Source organism: Loxodonta africana, chromosome 2 (assembly GCF_030014295.1).
Source record: "Loxodonta africana isolate mLoxAfr1 chromosome 2, mLoxAfr1.hap2, whole genome shotgun sequence".
NCBI lineage: Eukaryota > Metazoa > Chordata > Mammalia > Proboscidea > Elephantidae > Loxodonta > Loxodonta africana.
Window position 1 is genome coordinate 102278921 of NC_087343.1, and position 23057 is coordinate 102301977.

A 23057-nucleotide genomic window follows, 5' to 3' on the forward strand; every position below is an offset into this window, starting at 1 on the left:
GGGAAGCCAGAGGTCATGCTACTTCAGCATTTTGGTTGGAACTGTTATCAGCCCAGGAATTCTTTCCCCAGAAGACTTGTGTAACTCATTTCCTTTCTTCCCCTGCTACATCTTTCATGAGCTGCCATGTTCCTGTGCAGCCAGGTCCTGGGATACCTGGAGCAGTTATACTTTAGCCGATGTGTTTACACTAGGCCTCTACTCTCTCACTCACTGAAGGCTTCAGTTTCTCAGGAGGCTGAAACTCAGGGGGCCCCTGAAAGACCCAACCAAAGCTTCTGAGCCGAGGTGTGTTGTGGTCCAAGGACAGCCTCACCTAAAAATGCTACAGACACACCTGAACCCCTGAGAATGGGAGATGGCAATGTTTTCCTTGGATCTAAAGTCTGTCATGTGAGTCCAACAGAATCCCCCATCCATCATCTTTCATGCCCTAGAACATCACCACAGGACAACTCCAGCTTCGCCTTCCAGAAAGATTTTTCGGATTGAAGTGCGAAGAGGGGATGCAGGGAAAGTGGCAACTGGAGACAGACAGAGACCAATTAGATGGCTATGACAGTGTGGTGGTTTTAAAATGTCCACAAATTCTTTGATAATCTACTCTTCAAGAGGTGGAGTCTAATTCTCCTCCCCTTGAGTGTGAGCTTGATTTAATGACTCCCTTCCAAAAACCAGATTAAAGCAGTAGTGACTGTGTGTGACCTCAGCAAGTTGGTCACAAAAGTGAACAAATTAAATTAAAAAAAAGAAAAAAGGTGTACTATTTAGGAAAAGGGCCAGGAAACATGTAAAATCCTGATAGCCCAGGATTTGTCTTGGCATTTGTCTATTGCCACTTCCATTTACAGACAACTTCTTGAAGGAGCAAGCTACTTTTGTCGGGCCTTTCCTTGCTTGTGATTCACTTCACAACGTATGATACTCCACTTCTGTCTTCCATTCCACTAGAACAGTTTTTGCCAAGGTCACCAATGACCTTTATACTCCTAAATTTAATGGGCACATGTCAATCCATTTCTGATTTGATACTTCAGAGAGAAATGAGACTGCTGATGGTTTTCCTTCAAGTTGAAGCTTTCTCTACTTGGTTGCTGGGGCACCATTCTCTCTTATTTTCCTTCTACTTCTAGGCCTCTTCCTTTGCAGTTCCTTTCATCACCTGGAATTCTTTAACATCAGCATTCCCCAGAGTTGTGCTCGTGCTATTTTCTCCTGATCACTGGTTCTCAGCTCCTTGTTCCAGTTCTTCTGAGGCCTCTGATACTCTTTAATCAGCTGCAGTGTCATTGGGATGAGATGGGGGCCAAAGCAGATGGTGGGGCCATACAACTCTTCTTTTTGAAAGCTAATGATTCTAAAAAAGTCTGCTCCCTGTTCCCAAAGTACACAGTCCTGCCAACTCAGGCCACAATACAATTCTGTGGTCAAATAAATTTGGAAAACTTTGCATACAATACCCTTCTCCTGGTGATTCACACTGTGTATTAGCATATTAAGGTCCAACAGTGTTTTTCTAATTTTATAGATGAGGAAAGTGGTTCATAAGCCCATGGGCTAAGGCATTTGGTTCTATAATCTCCCAAACATAGGTCACTTCTGAAGGCTTGTGTGCATTGATTTCTGACCTCACACCAGGACCCATTTTGTATATGTGAGCATGACAATATTCCATTGTATCGGCCAAATTTCTTGGCATAGATGAGTAAGTACTTCCAGTACTGCATCCATTTGTTGAAACATCTCATCTGGTATTTCATCAATTTCTGGAGCCTTGTTTTTTGCCAATGCTTTCAGTGCAGCTTGGGCTTCTTCCTTCAGTACCATTTGCTCCTGCTCATATGGTACCTCCTGAAATGGTTGAATGTCAACCAGTTCTTTTTGGTATAGTGACTCTGTGTATTCCTTCCATCTTCTTTTGACACTTCCTGAGTCATTTAATATTTTCCCCATAGAATCCTTCAATATGGCAATTCAAGGCTTGAATTTTTGAGAAATGCAGAGCATGTTCTTCGCTTTCGGTTTTCCATCTCCAGGTCTTTGCACATGTCATTATAATACTTTGTCTCCTTAAGCCGCCCTTTGAAATCTTCCATTCTGCTTTTACTTCATCATTTCCTCCTTTTGCTTTAGCTACTCGATGTTCAAGAACAAGTTTCAGAGGTTCTTCTGACATCCACTTTTGTCTTTACTTTCTTTCCTGTCTTTTTAATGACCTCTTACTTTCTTCATCTATGATGTCTTTGGTGTCATTCCACAACTCATTTGGTCTTTGGTCATTACTATTCAATGTGTCAAATCTATTCTTGAGATGGTCTCTAAATTCAGGTGGAATATACTCAAGGTCATATTTTGGCTCTCAGGCACTTGTTCTAATTTTCTTCAATTTCAGCTTGAACTTACATATGAGCAATTGATGGTCTGACCCAAAGTTGGCCCTGGCCTTGTTCTGACTGATGATATTGAGCTTTTCCATCGTCTCTTCCCACAAATGTAGTCGATTTGATTCCTGTGTATTCCATCTGGCAAGTTCCATATGTATAGTCACCATTTATGTTGCTGAAAAAAGGTATTTGCAATGAAGAAATCATTGGTTTTGCAAAATTCTATCATGGGATCTCCAGCATCATTTCTACCACCAAGGCCATATCTTTCAACTACTGATACTTCTTGTTTCCAACTTTTGCTTTCTAATCTCCAGTAATTATCATGCATCCTGATTGCATGTTGCCTCAATTTCAGACTGCATAAGTTGGTAAAAATCTTCAATTTCTTCATCTTTGGCTTTAGCGGTTAGTGCATAAATTTGAATAATAGTCGTATTAAGTGGTCTTCCTTGTAGGCATATGGATCTTATCCTATCACTGACGGCATTGTACTTCAGGATAGATTCATCCTGAAGTACAATGCTTGTTAGAATAGTAGGTAAAATAAAAGTACCTTTTGAAGGTGAGCTTCAACTAGGGGTTTGAGAGGACCTTTCCTATGTGTTTAATACAGCAGCAAAGCATGGACTGCAGAGTCAGACTGTTCAGGCTTGGATACTGGCTCCATTATTGTAAGGTAGAAGACCTTGAATAAGGTACTCAATCCCTCTGAGCCTCAGTTTCATAATCTATAAAGTGGAGATAATATTAATACATCTCTCATAGTGTTGTTACAAAGGTTCAATTTGATAAACTGCTTAAAGTGCTGGCCACAATGGCTGTTTTATGTTAAGTGCTCAAAGATATTAGTTATAATAATTTATAAAATACATGAGTAATTACAGGCATGGTGGTATCGCTTTTCACTGCTCAGTGACATTTTCTTCTTACTTTCTGGTTTTCAGCTTCTAGAACTGTGCTGTCCAACATAATAGCCATTAGCTACATGTGACTGTTGAGCACTTGAAATGTAGCTAGTCCAATTTGAGATGTGTTATGAAGGCACAACACGCAGTGGATTTCAAAGATGTCATATAAAAAAATGTAATTTATCTCATTAATAAATTTTATATTGATTACATATTACAATATTATTTTAGATATATTGGGTTAAATAAAATATATTACTTGAATTAATCTCACTTGTTTCTACTTTTCTTAATGTGGCTACTAAAATATTGTAAATTACATATGAAGCTTGCATTATATTTCTTTAGGATAGGGGTTTTAGAAAGATGACATCACTAAATTACAAAGAAGCAATGGGTTACTACATTTACGTATTTGCGTAGCAGGAGTGCCTCTCCTTCCTTTACCCTCCAACCACAGTTTCTGTTGACCTTTGCTGAGCACCTAAAGCCTTGCCATTCACACACACTGATTCGTGAGCAACCATCCAACACGAGGGTAATAATGACATTTGTGATCAACTTCTGGTCATCTTCTGCCACTGTCCAATGTGCTCTGGTTGCAGATTGTCTAGTAGATAGCAAACAACCAAAAAGAAGGAAACCAATTTCTTATTTCTTTAATTCCCTTAACAGTGATGCTTGATATAAAATTGGAGATGAAGAGAAAAATTTCATATGGCAGATACGACTGTTATCAAACTCAGTACACATTCCCACCTTCTTCTGTGCTAATAAAAGTCCCAGTTTTAAGACTGCAATGTGACCAGATCAAAAAAAAAAAAAAAAAGTTAGAAGAGGTGGCCACATGGCATAGTTTCAACTCATGAAATATGGACAGCAATGTCATGGTGAGTCTTTTAGAAAAGCTGTGTTCTTAATTTTTAAAAGGGGGGAGGCACAAGCCCAGCTAGTACACACATTCTATTCTATCTGAAGAATAGATAGTTATGTGCAATGTGGATTTTAGATGCTATGCTTAAAGGTGGAAGGAAAACCTTGGGACCATGAGGCCCAAAAGTCAGTCACACACTAAGGGCAGTTGGTCAGGAAAGTAGAAGGAACCTGGGCACTCGATGACCTCCTTGATTGTGTGAGTCCTGATTATCAGGACTTCTTGTTATGTAAGCCAATCAAGCATACTTGTTTAAGCCACTGTCTTAGAGTTTCTATTACACACAGTTAAACACAATTCTAGCTTATACTTGTGGTCTTCAGGAAATGCTAATGTTCACAATCTGGCCTTAAAATCTGCTGTCCCTAGGGCATTCTCACTTTCACAGAAATATGTCACCATTAGCCCTGTTGTTGTTAGGTGCCGTCTAATCGGTTCTAACTCATAGAAACTCTGTGTACAACAGAAGGAAACCATGCCCTGTCCTGCACCAACCTCACAATTGTTGCTATGTTTGAGCATATTGTTGTAGTCACTGTGTTGATCTATCTCGTAGAGAGTCTTTCTGTTTTTTGCTGATGTTCTACTTTACCAAGCATGATGTTCTTCTCCAAGGACTGATCCCTTCTGATAACATTTCCAAAATATGTGAGAAGAAATCTCACCATCCTTGCTTCCAAGAAGCACTCTGGCTGCGCTTCTTCTAAGACAGACTTTAAAATCACCTTTCCTGATTTTAAACCATGCAGTATATCTCCTTGTTTTGTTCGAATGACTCTTGGTCTGTTTACAAGTTCCCCCTGAACACAATTAACTTTTCTGGAATTCCCATTCTCTATTAGCCCTAATCACAATAATTATTGTAAGAATGATAGCCCTAATCACAATAATTTTAATGGCAACGAGTGGGAACTATTTGGCTTTGGCTTTCTATGATCCAGCACATTAAAAACATATATACCGGCTGAGGCGGAGCCAAGATGGCGGACTAGGTAGACGCTACCTCGGATCCCTCTTACAACAAAGACACGGAAAAACAAGTGAATCGATCACATACATAACAATCTATGAACCCTGAACAACAAACACAGATTTAGAGACGGAGAACAAACTAATACGGGGAAGCAGCGATTGTTTCCAGAGCCTGGAGCCAGCATACCAGATAGGGCAGAAGCACAGAGAGCTGCTCCACCCCCCTGAACTAACCCCGGGAGGGGGACCAGCCGGTTCCACAGGCGGCGTGGGACGCAGCCGGTAGGAGAAGTCCCCGGGAGGCAGTGACTGGTCTTGGAGCATAAAGAGCACTGTCCGAGCCGGGGAACCGTCCCGCCGGGATTTGGACTGGACACAGGTACGGCATAAACACGGAGAGTTCCTCCACACCCCTGAACTAACCGGGGGAAGGGGACCAGCCGGGTCTCGCGGGCGGCGTGGGACTCAGCCGATAGGAGAAGTCCCCGGGAGGCAGCAACTGGTATTGGAGCGGGGAGAACAGCGTCCCAGCCGGGACACTCGGTCACGGCACAAGCACGGGGAGCTGCTCCACCCACCTGAACTAACCCTGGGAGGAGGCCCAACTGGTTCTCCGGGGCGGCACGGCCACGCGGCTGGAGGGACGAGAAGTCCCCGGGAGGCAGCGACTGATTTTGGAGTCGAGAGTGCATCGTCCCAGTAGGGGGGCCTTGACGCTGGGCGTGGGGCTGGAAGCGGAGGATCTGACCATGACTCCAGCGGGCCAGACCCCCCGGGGGCACTCTCCACACAGCCAGCACACATAGGCGACGCGCCTGTGGGAATCTCAGATGTAATAGTCATTCCAAGCAAGACAAGCAACTCTGGCTATATTCTGAGGTGCTACTCTCCTATCTCTCTGTTCCCTCCCCCACCCTCCCCAGGTGGCTTCATTAACATCCGAATAGCCTGAGCCAGAGGGAGAACTCTGATAGGGATCTGACTGCAGTTTTTTTTTAGCGGATTTTCTGGAAAAACTAGTTTCCCAGTGATGGCTCGGAGACAACAATCCATATCAAACCACTTAAAGAAGCAGACCATGACAGCTTCTCCAGCCCCCCCAAACAAAAGAATCAAAATCTTTCCCAAATGAAGGTACAATCCTGGAATTATCAGATACAGAATATAAAAAACTAATTTACAGAATGCTTAATGATATCACAAATGAAATTAGGATAACTGCAGAAAAAGCCAAGGAACACACTGATAAAACTGTTGAAGAACTCAAAAAGATTATTCAAGAACATACTGGAAAAATTAATAAGTTGCAAGAATCCATAGAGAGACAACATGTAGAAATCCAAAAGATTAACAATAAAATTACAGAATTAGACAACGCAATAGGAAGTCAGAGGAGCAGACTCGAGCAATTAGAATGCAGACTGGGACATCTGGAGGACCAGGGAATCAACACCAACATAGCTGAAAAAAATCAGACAAAAGAATTTAAAAAAATGAAGAAACCCTAAGAATTATGTGGGACTCTATCAAGAAGGATAACCTGCGGGTGATTGGAGTCCCAGAACAGGGAGGGGGGACAGAAAACACAGAGAAAATAGTTGAAGAACTCCTGACACAAAACTTCCCTGACATCATGAAAGACGAAAGGATATCTATCCAAGGTGCTCATCGAACCCCATTTAAGATTGATACAAAAAGAAAAACACCAAGACATATTATCATCAAACTCACCAAAACCAAAGATAAACAGAAAATTTTAAAAGCAGCCAGGGAGAAAAGAAAGGTTTCCTTCAAGGGAGAATCAATAAGAATATGTTCTGACTACTCAGCAGAAACCATGCAGGCAAGAAGGGAATGGGACGACATATACAGAACACTGAAGGAGAAAAACTGCCAGCCAAGGATCATATATCCAGCAAAACTCTCTCTGAAATATGAAGGCGAAATTAAGATATTTACAGACAAACACAAGTTTAGAGAATTTGCAAAAACCAAACCAAAGCTACAAGAAATACTAAAGGATATTGTTCGGTCAGAGAACCAATAATATCAGATATCAGCACAACACAAGGTCACAAAACAGAACGTCCTGATATCAACTCAAATAGGGAAATCACAAAAACAAACAAATTAACATTAATTAAAAAAATATATATACACGTAACAGGGAATCATGGAAGTCAATAGGTAAAAGATCACAATAATCAAAAAGAGGGACTAAATACAGGAGGCATTGAACTGCCATATGGAGAGTGATACAAGGCGATATAGAACAATACAAATTAGGTTTTTACTTAGAAAAATAGGGGTAAATAATAAGGTAACCACAAAAAGGTATAACAACTCTATAACTCAAGATAAAAACCAAGAAAAACGTAACGACTCAACTAACATAAAGTCAAGCACTATGAAAATGAGGATCTCACAATTTACTAAGAAAAACGCCTCAGCACAAAAAAGTATGTGGAAAAATGAAATTGTCAACAACACACATAAAAAGGCATCAAAATGACAGCACTAAAAACTTATTTATCTATAATTACCCTGAATGTAAATGGACTAAATGCACCAATAAAGAGACAGAGAGTCACGGACTGGATAAAGAAACACGATCCATCTATATGCTGCCTACAAGAGACACACCTTAGACTTAGAGACACAAACAAACTAAAACTCAAAGGATGGAAAAAAGTATATCAAGCAAACAATAAGCAAAAAAGAAGAGGAGTAGCAATATTAATTTCTGACAAAATAGACTTTAGCCTTAAATCCACCACAAAGGATAAAGAAGGACACTATATAATGATAAAAGGGACAATTGATCAGGAAGACATAACCATATTAAATATTTATGCACCCAATGACAGGGCTGCAAGATACATAAATCAAATTTTAACAGAATTGAAAAGCGAGATAGATATTGCCACAATTATAGTAGGAGACTTCAATACACCACTTTCAGAGAAGGACAGGACATCCAGTAAGAAGCTCAACAGAGACACGGAAGATCTAATTACAAAAATCAACCAACTTGACCTCATTGACTTATGCAGAACTCTCCACCCAACTGCTGCAAAATATACTTTTTTTTCGAGCGCACATGGAACATTCTCTAGAATAGACCACATAGTAGGTCATAAAACAAACCTTTGCAGAGTCCAAAACATCGAAATATTACAAAGCATCTTCTCAGACCACAAGGCAATAAAACTAGAGATCAATAACAGAAAAACTAGGGAAAAGAAATCAAATACTTGGAAAATGAACAATACCCTCCTGAAAAAAGACTGGGTTATAGAAGACATCAAGGAGGGAATAAGGAAATTCATAGAAAGCAACGAGAATGAAAATACTTCCTATCAAAACCTCTGGGACACAGCAAAAGCAGTGCTCAGAGGCCAATTTATATTGATAAATGCACACATACAAAAAGAAGAAAGAGCCAAAATCAGAGAACTGTCCCTACAACTTGAACAAATAGAAACTGAGCAACAAAAGAATCCATCAGGCACCAGAAGAAAACAAATAATAAAAATTAGAGCTGAACTAAATGAATTAGAGAACAGAAAAACAATTGAAAGAATTAACAAAGCCAAAAGCTGGTTCTTTGAAAAAATTAACAAAATTGATAAACCATTGGCTAGACTGACTAAAGAAATACAGGAAAGGAAACAAATAACCCGAATAAGAAACGAGAAGGACCACATCACAACAGAACCAAATGAAATTAAAAGAATCATTTCAGATTACTACGAAAAATTGTACTCTAACAAATTTGAAAACCTAGAAGAAATGGATGAATTCCTGGAAAAACACTACCTACCTAAACTAACACATTCAGAAGTAGAACAACTAAATAGACCCATAACAAAAAAAGAGATTGAAACGGTAATCAAAAAACTCCCAACAAAAAAAAGCCCTGGCCCGGACGGCTTCACTGCAGAGTTCTACCAAACTTTCAGAGAAGAGTTAACACCACTACTACTAAAGGTATTCCAAAGCATAGAAAATGACGGAATACTACCCAACTCATTCTATGAAGCCACCATCTCCCTGATACCAAAACCAGGTAAAGACATTACAAAAAAAGACAATTATAGACCTATATCCCTCATGAACATTGATGCAAAAATCCTCAACAAAGTTCTAGCCAATAGAATCCAACAACACATCAAAAAAATAATTCACCCTGATCAAGTGGGATTTATACCAGGTATGCAAGGCTGGTTTAATATCAGAAAAACCATTAATGTAATCCATCACATGAATAAAACAAAAGACAAAAACCACATGATCTTATCAATTGATGCAGAAAAGGCATTTGACAAAGTCCAACACCCATTCATGATATAAACTCTTACCAAAATAGGAATTGAAGGAAAATTCCTCAACATAATAAAGGGCATCTACGCAAAGCCAACAGCCAATATCACTCTAAATGGAGAGAACCTGAAAGCATTTCCCTTGAGAACGGGAACCAGACAAGGATGCCCTTTATCACCGCTCTTATTCAACATCGTGTTGGAAGTCTTAGCCAGGGCAATTAGGCTAGACAAAGAAATAAAAGGTATCCGGATTGGCAAGGAAGAAGTAAAGTTATCACTATTTGCAGATGACATGATTATATACACAGAAAACCCTAAGGAATCCTCCAGAAAACTACTGAAACTAATAGAAGAGTTTGGCAGAGTCTCAGGTTATAAAATAAACATACAAAAATCACTTGGATTCCTCTACATCAACAAAAAGAACACCGAAGAGGAAATCACCAAATCAATACCATTCACAGTAGCCCCCAAGAAGATAAGATACTTAGGAATAAATCTTACCAAGGATGTAAAAGACCTATACAAAGAAAACTACAAAGCTCTACTACAGGAAATTCAAAAGGACATACTTAAGTGGAAAAACATACCTTGCTCATGGATAGTAAGACTTAACATAGTAAAAATGTCTATTCTACCAAAAGCCATCTATACATTTAACGTACTTCCGATCCAAATTCCAATATCATATTTTAAGGGGATAGAGAAACAAATCACCAATTTCATATGGAAGGGAAAGAAGCCCCGGATAAGCAAAGCACTACTGAAAAAGAAGAAGAAAGTGGGAGGCCTCACCTTACCTGACTTCAGAACCTATTATACAGCCACAGTAGTCAAAACAGCCTGGTATTGGTACAATAACAGACACATAGACCAATGGCACAGAATTGAGAACCCAGACATAGATCCATCCACGTATGAGCAGCTGATATTTGACAAAGGACCAGTGTCAATTAACTGGGGAAAAGATAGCCTTTTTAACAAATGGTGCTGGCATAACTGGATATCCATTTGCAAAAAAATGAAACAGGACCCATACCTCACACCATGCACAAAAACTAACTCCAAGTGGATCAAAGACCTAAACATAAAGACTAAAACGATAAAGATCATGGAAGAAAAAATTGGGACAACCCTAGGAGCCCTAATACAAGGTATAAACAGAATACAAAACATTACCAAAAATGATGAAGAGAAACCAGATAACTGGGAGCTCCTAAAAATCAAACACCTATGCTCATCTAAAGACTTCTCCAAAAGAGTAAAAAGACCACCTACAGACTGGGAAAGAATTTTCAGCTATGACATCTCCGACCAGCTCCTGATCCCTAAAATCTACATGATTCTGTCAAAACTCAACCAGAAAAAGACAAACAACCCAATCAAGAAGTGGGCAAAGGATATGAACACACATTTCACTAAAGAAGATATTCAGGCAGCCAACAGATACATGAGAAAATGCTCTCGATCATTAGCCATTAGAGAAATGCAAATTAAAACTACGATGAGATTCCATCTCACACCAGCAAGGCTGGCATTAATCCAAAAAACACAAAATAATAAATGTTGGAGAGGCTGCGGAGAGATTGGAACTCTCATACACTGCTGGTGGGAATGTAAAATGGTACAACCACTTTGGAAATCTATCTGGCGTTATCTTAAACAGTTAGAAATAGAACTACCATACAACCCAGAAATCCCACTCCTAGGAATATACCCTAGAGATACAAGAGCCTTCATACAAACAGATACATGCACACCCATGTTTATTGCAGCTCTGTTTACAATAGCAAAAAGTTGGAAGGAACCAAGGTGTCCATCAACGGATGAATGGATAAATAAATTGTGGTATATTCACACAATGGAATACTACGCATCGATAAAGAACAGTGACGAATCTGTGAAACATTTCATAACATGGAGGAACCTGGAAGGCATTATGCTGAGCAAAATTAGTCAGAGGCAAAAGGACAAATATTGTATAAGACCACTATTATAAGATCTTGAGAAATAGTAAACCTGAGAAGAACACATACTTTTGTGGTTACGAGGAGGGGAGGGAGGGAGGGTGGGAGAGGGTTTTTTATTGATTAATCAGTAGATAAGAACTGCTTTAGGTGAAGGGAAAGACAACCCTCAATACATGGAAGGTCAGCTCAATTGGACTGGACCAAAAGCAAAGAAGTTGCTGGGATAAAATGAATGCTTCAAAGGTCAGCGGAGCAAGTGCGGGGGTCTGGGGAACATGGTTTTCGGGGACTTCTAAGTCAATTGGCAAAATAATTGTATTATGAAATCATTCTGCATCCCACTTTGAAATGTGGCGTCTGGGGTCTTAAATGCTAACAAGCGGCCATCTAAGATGCAGCAATTGGTCTCAACCCACCTGGAGCAAAGGAAAATGAAGAACACCAAGGACACACGACAACTAAGAGCCCAAGAGACAGAAAGGGCCACATGAACCAGAGACCTACATCATCCTGAGACCAGAAGAACTAGTTGGTGCCCAGCCACAATCGATGACTGCCCTGACAGGGAGCACAGCAGAGGACTCCTGAGGGAGCAGGAGATCAGTGGGATACAGACCCCAAATTCTCATAAAAAGACCAAACTTAATGGTCTGACTGAGACTGGAGGAATCCCGGCGGCCATGCTCCCCAGACCTTCTGTTGACACAGGACAGGAACCATCCCCAAAGACAACTCATCAGAAATGAAAGGGACTGGTCAGCGGGTGGGAGAGAGACGCTGATGAAGAGTGAGCTAATTATATCAGGTGGACACTTGAGATTGTGTTGGCAACTCTTGTCTGGAGGGGGGATGGGAGGATAGAGAGAGAGGGAAGCCGGCTAAATTGTCAAGAAAGGAGAGACTGAAAGGGCTGACTCAAGAGGTGGAGAGCAAGTGGGAGTAGGGAGTGAGATGTATGTAAACTTATATGTGACAGACTGATTGGATTTGTAAACGTTCACTTGAAGCTTAATAAAAGTTATTAAAAAAAAAAGATATATACCATATATATGTATATCTACCTAGCTATATAAGGAGCCCTGGTGGCACAAGGGTTAAGCGCTCAGCTACTAACCAAAAGGTAAGTGGTTTGAACCCACCTAGCAGCTCCATGGGAGAAAGACACGGCAATCTGCTCCCGTGAAGATTACAGCCTAGAAAACCCAATAGGGTAGTCTACTCTGTCACGTGGACTTGTTGTGAGTTGAAATCGACTCCATAGCACCTATCAACAACAACCTAGGTATATAAATGTATATAGATATTTGCTTGAGGGCAGGGGCTTTGTCTGTCTTAGTCATCATTTTATTCCCAGTTACTAATGAAGTCAAATTCTCTTTTCTTCTTAAGGCTGACTTCTCCTTCTAGTGATATTCATAAAATATTTTGCCATCTTTCAGAGGCGGCATTTTGAAAGCATCATAGTCTACATTGTAGGATGTCTGGATTTAATTCTAGTTCTGCCAAATAAAAAGTTGTGTAACATTGTACAAGCTGCTTAACCTTTCTAGATATCAGTTTCTAGGTTTGAAAAATGACGGGGTTGTATTGATCAGGGATTTTCAACTTGATTGGTAGTAGAATCATTTCTTTAAATGAAAGCTCGTGAAGAAGCTCAATGTATTAAACAGATGAGACTGAGGAGAGAAAGCCCAAAGTCCCTCCCACTGGGCCATTCTCCCCACTATCACCATCACCCCCAACCCAGGGGCCCCAAGGCACCTCCTCACAACCCCAGGGACCCATCAGAGCATAGTATGAAAACCATTCTACAAGTTCATATCTACGGTATTTTTCCAGTTGTAATATTTAATGACTATTACAGAATACATGATCATAAGGGATTCTGAGTCAGAGAATGTCTGAAAAGCTGGCCAGATTAATGCCCCTGTAGTCATGTAGCAGTTAATTGCTTCACCACTAACCGAAAGGTTGGCAGTTTGAATCTATCAGCCACTCAGAGGGAAAAGATGAGGCAATCTGTTCCTGTAAAGATTTACAGCTTTGGAAACCCTATGAGGCAGTTCCACTCTGTCCTTATAAGGTCACTATGAGTTGGAATTAACTTGATGGCAATGGGTTTGGCTTTAGTCATGAATCCAAAGACTGAATCTGTTTGACTAAAACCATTCATTTTTTTTTTTTCGCCTAATACCTATTATCATTTCACAGACAGAGCAGATGCTATGTGTAACTGCAGTAGTGTCAAATCAGTGTGTCTAAAGTGTATCTGTACACTAGTGCACAAAGGTTTTTAAATAAAACTTCTAAAATGGAGTGTTGTAAAACTGTGATTGCATTTACTTTTACAAGTTTTACTTTTTCAAATTTTATTTTAAAAATATATATGTGATATCCAATCTCAGAATAATTAATATTAGAGATTTATTTAAGCACCATGGAAGTTTTGTAATTTTACTTCCCATTCATAAGATAATAAGAAGTCACCAAGAAATTTAATAGCCTTCCAGGCAAATTTAAAATAAACTTCTAACTTGGTTGCCCAATATAATGCAATATTGTCATGCTCACATATACAAAATAGGTCCTGGTGTGAGGTCAGAAATCCACTTTCAGAAGTGACCTATGTTTGGGAGATAATATAACCAAATGCCTTTGCCCATGGGCTTATGAGCCACTTTCCTCATCTATAAAATTAGAAAAACACTGTTGGACATTAATATGTTAATACACAGTGTGAATCACCAGGAAAAGGGTATTGTATGCAACGTTTTCCAAATTTATTTGACCACAGAATTGTATTGTGGTGGCTTATCTTGCTAGAAGGAGCCTTAGTGGTGCACTGGTTAAGCGCTCCACCGCTAACTGAAAGGTTGGCAGTTTGAACCCACCGGACGCTCTGTGGGAGAAAGATGTGGCAGTCTGCTTCTGTAAATTTACAGCCTTGGAAACCCTACGGGGCAGTTCTACTCTGTCCTATATGGTCGCTACGAGTTGGAATCGACTTGACGGTAACGGGTTTGGGTTTGGGTATCTTGCTGGACTAGATAGATTCTCTGACATAACCACTTTCACATTTTTACAGATATAGGAATTTAGATTGTTTCTAGATTAGTGTTTTCTATACAGGGATATATGAAGGCATAAGTCTTGGGAAGAAGGCTTCTAATATTTTCCTTCATGAATCCCCTTCTTCCCACTCCCACCAATTTGGCTTTAGAATTTACCATCACAGCATATAGAGCAATTCCTCCTTGGGAAACATAAAAAATTCATGACACAAGATCAAGGGATAAGTCTGATTGACTTTATAGGTGAAATTTAAACCAAGGTTCTAAGCCTATAAGTGCTTTAAATTCTACTTAATTTCTCATAGGGGAGAAAGAATAGACATGACAATATGAGTTCTGGTTTCTGGATTCTCCAGCTCATTCTTGTAATATCCTTGGTACTGTTTCCTTTTCCTGATTAGGGGTCATTCTTTCCTTCCTGTCATTCCAAACACCCAGAGAAGTCAGCTAGAAGACAGACTAAACAACCAGGAGCGTACCATAGCCTTCCTCCTAGAACAAGCCTTCCGCATCAAGGAAGACATCTCTGCCTGTCTTCAGGGAACCCACGGCTTTCAAAAAGAGGAGTCACTTGCCAGGAAGCTTCTGGAAAGTCACATCCAGACCATCACCAGCATAGTCAAAAAACTCAACCAAAACATTGAGGTACTTCTCTATTTTTCTTATGTTGGCATCATTGCTTGACAAAGATGATCAACCGCCAATTTAATTTTCAACCACAGAAATGTGTAGCTATGGTTTAAGTTTAAATGATTAGAATTTAATTGTCCCAGAGGAAAATGGTTCAATTTTCCAACTGCTCATTTATGCCAAAAGAACATTTATTGTATATCTATTTTGTGACAGCAAAACAACTGTTTAACGTTGTGCCAGACATTGTGCTATGGTTCTTATTCGAGTCTAAATATCCAAGATTCTATCAACGTAATCATTTCAATAAGAGGTTTTCTTGACTTGGCAATGCTGGTTCAGGTGGCCCATGATAATCTGACCCCTGCAATCTCTCCGACCTCATCTCCCACCCTTCTCTATTTTGCTCTGGCCACACTGGCCTCCTGGTTATTTCTAGAATATACCAAGCATGCTCTGGCTCAGGGCCTTTGCACTTGATATTGCCTCTGGCTGGAATTATCCTCCCCTAGTTATTCATTTTTTTTTTTTTTTTTTAGTTATTCCTATAAACTATTTTTCATTTCCTTCAGGTCTCTGCTCAAATATCACCCAATTGGAGAGCATTTTTTTGAGACTCTATAAAATATTTTGGGTACATGTTCTTTACCAGCTACATGTTTTTCAAATATTTAACTCCAGTCTCAAATTTTCTTCTTATTCTCTTAAAAAAAAAAAAAGAAAGAAAGAAAGAAACTATTTTTAACTCAAAAAAAGAGAATTTTATTATGGCATTGCTTTTGTGTTTTTTCCCCAGTTTTTAAGAGTAATACCTGATCATTGTAGTAACTTTCAAAGTTAAGGAGAAAACTTTAAAACTTGGGGAAAAAAAAACTTCTTACAACCCCAGCATCAAATGGCAATCTCTACAAATACCCTGTCTTCCCGACATTCCATTTAGGAGACTGAGACTACATTTGTAAGCACAATCTTTAATATAAAATTTTCATATCTCATTAAAAGCCCTGTCCATGGTACATGTACCACAATTTGCTCATTTATTTTCCTAATGTTGAAATATCTCTGTGCCTAAATATTTGTCTGCATTTGGATCTTTTCCATAGTATACGTTCTTAGAAGTGGAATTACAAGGGTACAAACACTTTAAAAGCACTTGATGCAGTTTGCCAAATGGATTTCCAGAAAGTTTATACTAATTTACATTTCCATTAGCATTTTATGAGAGTGCTTTTTTCACTGTGCCTATTAATAAAAAAAAAAAAAAATTTTTTTTTTTTTATTAAGAACCCCTGGTGGCACAGTGGTTAAGCACTCAGCTACTAACCCAACAGCCACTCTGTGGGAGAAAGATGTGGCAGTCGGCTTCTGTAAAGATTTACAACCTTGTAAACATTATAGGGTCCCTATGAGTTGGAATCTACTCATCAGCAATGGGTTTTATTTTGTTTTTGGTTTATACCAGCACTGAGGTTTACTGTTGTTTTAATCTTTGCTAATTTGATAGACCCCCTCCCCATGTTTTTGTCAGTTTGTCTTACTGTGGGAACTTGTATGTTGCTGTGATACTGGAAGCTACGCCAGCAGTATTCAAATACCAGTAGGGTCACACATGGTGGACAGGCTTCAGCTGAGCTTCCAGACTAAGACAAACTAGGAAGAAGGGACTGGCAGTCTACTTCTGAAAAGATTAAGCCAGTGAAAACCTTAAGAAAAGCAGCAGAACATTGTTGGATATAGTACCAGATGATGAGCCCTCCAGGTTGGAAGGCACTCAAAAGATGACTGGGGAAGAGCTGCCTCCTCAAAGTAGAGCCGACCTTAATGACACGGATGGAGTAAAGCTTTCAGAACCTTCATTTTCTGATGTGGCATGACTCAAAATGAGAAGAAACAGCTGCAAAGATCCATTAATAATCAGAACACGGAATGTACAAAGTATAAATCTAAGAAGATTGGAAATCATCAAAAATGAAATGGAACTCATAAACATCAATATCATAGGCATTAGTAAGCTGAAATGGGCTGGTATTGACCATTCTGAATCAGACAATCATATGGTCTACTATGCTGGGAACGACAACTTGAAGAGGAAAGCAAAGAACCGTTTAAGATCTATTCTGAAATACAATGCTATCAATGATAGGATAATATCCATCCTCCTACAAGGAAGATCAAGGATCAGTTGATACTACTATTATTCAAATTTACAACCAACCACCAAGGCCAAAGATGAAGAAATTAAAGATTTTTAAAACTTCTGCAGTCTGAAATTGATCGAACATGCAATCAAGATGCATTGATAATTACTGATGATTGGAATGAGAAAGTTGGAAACAAAGAAGGATTGGTAGTTGGAAAATTTGGCATTGGTGATATAAACAATGCCAGAGATCCCACGACAGTATTTCACAAGACCAAAGACTTCCTCGATGCAAATACCTTTTTTCAACAACTTAAACAGCTACTGTACCCATGGACCTCACCAGATGGAATACATGGGAACTAAATCGACTACGTCTGTGGAAAGAGACAATGGAAAAGCTCATATCATCAGTCAGAACAAAGCCAAGGGCCAACTTCAGGACACACTATCAATTGCTCATATGCAAGTTCAAGTAGAAACTGAAGAAAACTAGGACAAGTCCACAAGAGCCAAAGTACGAACTTGAGCATATCCCACCTGCATTTAGAGACCATCTCAAGAATAGATTTGACATATTGAGCACTAATGACTGAAGACCAGACAAGTTGTGGAATGACATCGAAGACACCACATATGAAGAAAGGAAGAGGTCATTAAAAAGACAGGAGAGAAAGAAAAGATTAAAATGGATGTAAGAAGAGATTCTGAAACTTGCTGTTAAATGTCAAGTAGCTAGAGTGAAAGGAAGAAATGATGAAGTAAAAGAGCTGGACGTAAAATTTCAAAGGACAGCTCGAGAAGACAAACCAAATTATTATAATGACATGAGCAAAGACATGGAGATACAAAACCAAAAGGGAAGGACATGCTCAGCATTTCTCAAGCTGAAAGAACTGAAGAAAAAATTCAAGCCTCAAGTTGCAATATTGAAGGGTTCTAAGGGGAAAATATTAAACGATGCAGGAAGCATCAAAAAAAGATGGAAGGAATTCAGGGAACTGGTCGATATTCAACCATTTCAGGAGGTAGGATATGATCAGGAACTGATGGCACTGAAGGAAGAAGTCCAAGCTTCACTGAAGGCACAGGCAAACAACAAGTTTCCAGGAATTGGCAGAATACCAATTGAGATGTTTCAACAAAAGGATGCAGTGCTGGAAGGGCTCACTTGTCCATGCCAAGAAATATGAAAGACAGCTACCTAGCCAACTGACTGGAAGAGACCCATTTTTTGCCTATTCCCAAGAAAGGTGGTCCAACTGAATGTGAAAATTATCAAACAATATCATTAATATCACGTACAAGTAAAACTTTACTGGAAATCATTAAAAAATGGTTGTAGCAGCATATCGACAGGGAACTGCCAGAAATTCAAGCTGGATTCAGAAGAGGACATGGAACAACGGCTATCATTTTTATGTCAGATGGATCCTGGCTGAAAGCAGAGAATACCAGAAAGATGTTTAAAAAAAAATTTTTTTTTTTTTTTTTTTTTTTTTACTGGTGTTCTATTGACTATGCCAAGGAATTCCACTGTGTGGATCGTAAAAAATTATGGATAACATTGCAAAGAATAGGAATTCCAGAACACTTAATTGTGCTCATGAGGAACCTGTACATAGATCAAGAGGCACTCATTCGAACAAAATGAGGGGATAGTACATGGTTTAAAGTCAGGAAAGATGTGCGTCAGGGTTATATCCTTTCACTATACTCATTCAATCTGTATGCTAAGCAAATAATCTGAGAAGCTAGACTGTATGAAGAAGAATGTGGCATCAGAATTGGAGGAAGACTAACAATCTGTGTTAGGCAGATGACACAATCTGCTGGCTGAAAGTGAAGAAGATTTGAAGCACTTACTGATGAAGATCAAAGACCACAGCCCTCAATATGGATTATACCTCAAGATAAAGAAAACAAAAATTCTCACAGCTGGACCAATAAGCCTCATGATAAATGGAAAAAAGATTGAAGCTGTCAAGGATTTCATTTTACTTGGATCCACAATGAACACCCATGGAAGCAATAGTCAAGAAATCAAAAGACACATTGCATCGGGAAAAAGAGCTGCAAGAGATCTCTTTAAAGTGCTGAAAAGCAAAGATGTCACCTTAAGACTAAGGTTTGCCTGTCCCAAACTATGGTATTTTCAATCACCTCATATGCATGCAAAAGCTAGAAGATGAATAAGGAAGACTGAAGAAGAATTGACGCCTTTGAATTGTGATGTTGGTGAAGAATATTGAACATACCATGAACTGCCAAAAGAATGAACAAACTTGTGTTGGAAGAAGTACAATCAGAATGCTTCTTAGAAGCAAAGATAGCAAGACTTTGTCTCACATACTTTGGACATGTTATCAGGAGGTATCAGTCCCTGGAGACCGACATCATGCTTGGTAAAGTAGAGGGTCAGTGAAAATAAGGAAGACTCCCATCAAGATGGATTGACACAGTAGCTGCAATAATGGGCTCAAGCAAAACAATGATTGTGAAGATGGCGCAGGACTGGGCAGTGTTTCATTCTATTGTACATATAGGGTTGCTATGAGTCAGAACTGACTCCATGGCACCTAACAACAACAATTCGATAGAGAGAAATGAGACTTTCCACCATAAAATTTTTCATTTCCACTGTCAATAATCTGTTCATGTCTTTTGCCAATTTATCTCTCGGGTTTTAGTGGCTTTTAATTCTTATTGATTGATGAGCTTTTTTACATATTAAGGATAGCAACCATTGGTTTGTAAATGTTTAACAATCAGCTATCCAGAGAAAAAGGAAACCTGGTTTATAGTATTTGCCATTTCCATGGTGTAAATACTCCTACTATAACTGAGCAGGAAGATGGGAAGGGATATCGCAATCAGTTCTTAAAGCAGATGCGTGCTGGTTCTGCCACACTACTGAAAGCCTTGGTAAAAACATTGCCTATAAATATTTTTCTTGTTTTTTATTTGTATTTTAATTGCATTTATAATGTTTTTGCAAGATTTTTATAAAGTTTTGTTTTGCGATTTTTCTCATTACTTTAGAAAATTCTTCATTTAGAGATGAAGTCATCATCTCTGTTATATTTTATTTTTAGGGATTAGTTTTTTGTTTTATTTTATATTATTAGTTTTTTATTTATTTTTTAATATATTTTTTCGAACGTTTATTTTCATGTATGATACGAGGTAATGATATAATTCCTTGTTTTATGAGGAGTAAGTAATCAGAGATCCCAACATGATTTGTGAAGTTCTTCTCTCATTGATTTGTGAGTCTCTTGTATTAAAAAAATTTTTTTTTATTGTATAGTATATTTCTTCCTCACATTTACCACAGTCCTTGTTACATTACATGGATCTATTTGGGTGCATACCAGCACTACACTGATTTACTTTATCTTTGTTTCATAAAACATTTCAATATCTAGTAGGGCAACTTCCCTTTTAACATTATTCTCTAAAAAAAAATCTCTAGCTAGTGTTTTTGACACATTAATGACTTCATTTTTAAGGCTTTATCTGCCTTTAGGTTGTCTCAATCTGCCAGTTTACAAATGGGAAAGATTCTTAATACGGTCTTTGAAATTTCTATAACTCACTTGCTATAAAAATCCTTCTATTTGTAGGAAAATTCATAAACATAAGTTTAAACATAGTTCAGGTCTTGGTCAAATATAATAACTAAACTAGAACATTTCCTTAAATCACAAATTTTTTTGTATTTTCCAAAGTTCTATGCTCTCACTGACTTGAGTAAATCCAAATGATTTTTGTATAAATTATTCCTAATTCCTCTTTTCATACTACAATAAAATTTGTTTGAATGTCAAGTAAGACATAAATTTTCTTTTCAGACAAACAGAATTATTTCAGTTTTCAAATAAATACTTATATATGGTACCAAAAAAAATGTAAACCACTGTTCTCAGGACCACCAACCTGGTGGTATAGGAAAGTCAGTTTGATTTCCAGAATACCAAGACGTAATAAATAGTTAAAATACACCAGGACAAAATCTGAACATTCTCAAGCCATAAATCTCTCATGTTCTCTAAGAAATCTGCAACAATAAACTTCTTCTACAACCAGATGAGAAACAATTTGATCCGAATTGGACTGTGTTCAATATGATAGCTTCACTGTGGTTCAGATTCAATCCATAAAGGGCCTTGCCTAATGCCATATTAAAAATCACTTTTTCTAAACTTACCACCAGTTGTGGAATAGTTCTTTGTGCAAAGCTTTTAAAACATTGATCCCCAAATGGCAACCCATAGCCATATCAGACCAATAAGTACATTTTGTTTGATCCATATAGTATTTATAAAAGATCTCTAATAATATATCAATATTTAAAAATTGGGAGATTTCACATAAAATCTGGATTTCTGACTTCTGTAGGAATATCATTTCTACCTGGCAACAATAGGCTAGAGGGCACCATTCCCACCCCCTACCCCCTATATCTCTCAGACAGGACTATCTTACTCATCTACATTCTCAACCTAACAACAAGCATTGGATTGTTTGTTTCTCCTTATGTGTGATGGGAAATTAATGAGAATTTTAACTCAAAATTATAGGTCTTAGAAGAACAAATAAGAGTTCGAGACCAGGCGGCCACAGGAACTAATTTTGCAGTACAGGACCTAAACACCAAACACCTACAAGGAGTTGGAGATCTTCGAGGAAGAGTAGCCAGGTGAGAAGAAGTTTACTAACTAGCATTTAGCAGTCAGTTCTTCGCCACTGTATTCTCATTCCCCAATAAGTTCAATATTGTGAAAAACAAGATACTGTCTTTTTACATTAAGCTAAACTGATGCGATAGTGGTTGAGAAAGTGTATCATCGGACTTTGAGTCTCATGCTGCCTGTGATATCCAAGATTTCACATAAAAGCCTCTTTATGCAAAATGTCCACTTTGGTTCCACCCAGAAATCACCAGAATATCTTCTGTACTACCCTCAATTGCCCACATGCCAAAACCCATACACAGACGCACCCTCATAAAAACCCCCAGCTATGTCAAATTCCAAAGATTAAGCATTAAAAACAAACAAAATTATTTATAAGTGTCTAGCAAAAGAGAATTACTACCAAATGGATAAGGTTTTGAATAACAAAATAATTAAAGGTATACAGCTCACCAAAAATCTGTAGGCATTGACAATGGCAGGACCACTCTGGCAGACACATCAAAGATGGCTTGTGAATGGCTGATTATGGACATATTTCCATCTCTGCATCTTCTGCCAGTACCTCTCTCTTCCCTCCTGGAATACCCACACCTCCATCTTCTTAATCTGCTCTGAGGTATCAATGACCAAGTAAGAAGTAGATGACTGACACTTAAAACAAACCTCTCCTGGGGTATCCACTGGACTCAACCAAAATGTATTGAGCACTTACCACATGCCAGACAATGTGCTGGGCCTCAGAGATTCAGAGACATGGTCCTGGTCTCATATCTGTCCACAGTTTAGCTGAGAAAACAAGCTCTATCAATCTGCAATTAAGGTTTTTTTTATGACAAAAGCCGAGGTGCCCTGGAATATCTAAATAAGATTGGGACATAAGGAAGACTTTCCAGAGGAGGTGACAGAGGTTGACACTTGAGATAAGTTTTGAAGGATTTATAGTAGTTAGATAAGAAGGTGGGAAAGACACTTCACGTAACAGGAAAAATATGCACAGAAGAACTGAGGGATGAATTACTG

The 23057-nt window shown here is 38.7% G+C and overlaps 1 protein-coding gene across 1 annotated transcript in view; it reads left to right on the top strand.

Annotated features, from left to right (window-relative positions):
- FAM81B (family with sequence similarity 81 member B) overlaps positions 1–23057 on the top strand; it is a 115597-nt gene that overhangs the window by 28063 nt on the left and 64477 nt on the right. The window contains exons 5-6 of the mRNA XM_064279697.1: positions 14969–15212; positions 21921–22039. Coding sequence (XP_064135767.1) covers positions 14969–15212; positions 21921–22039 — 363 coding nt within the window. The remainder of the gene's footprint in view (positions 1–14968; positions 15213–21920; positions 22040–23057) is intronic.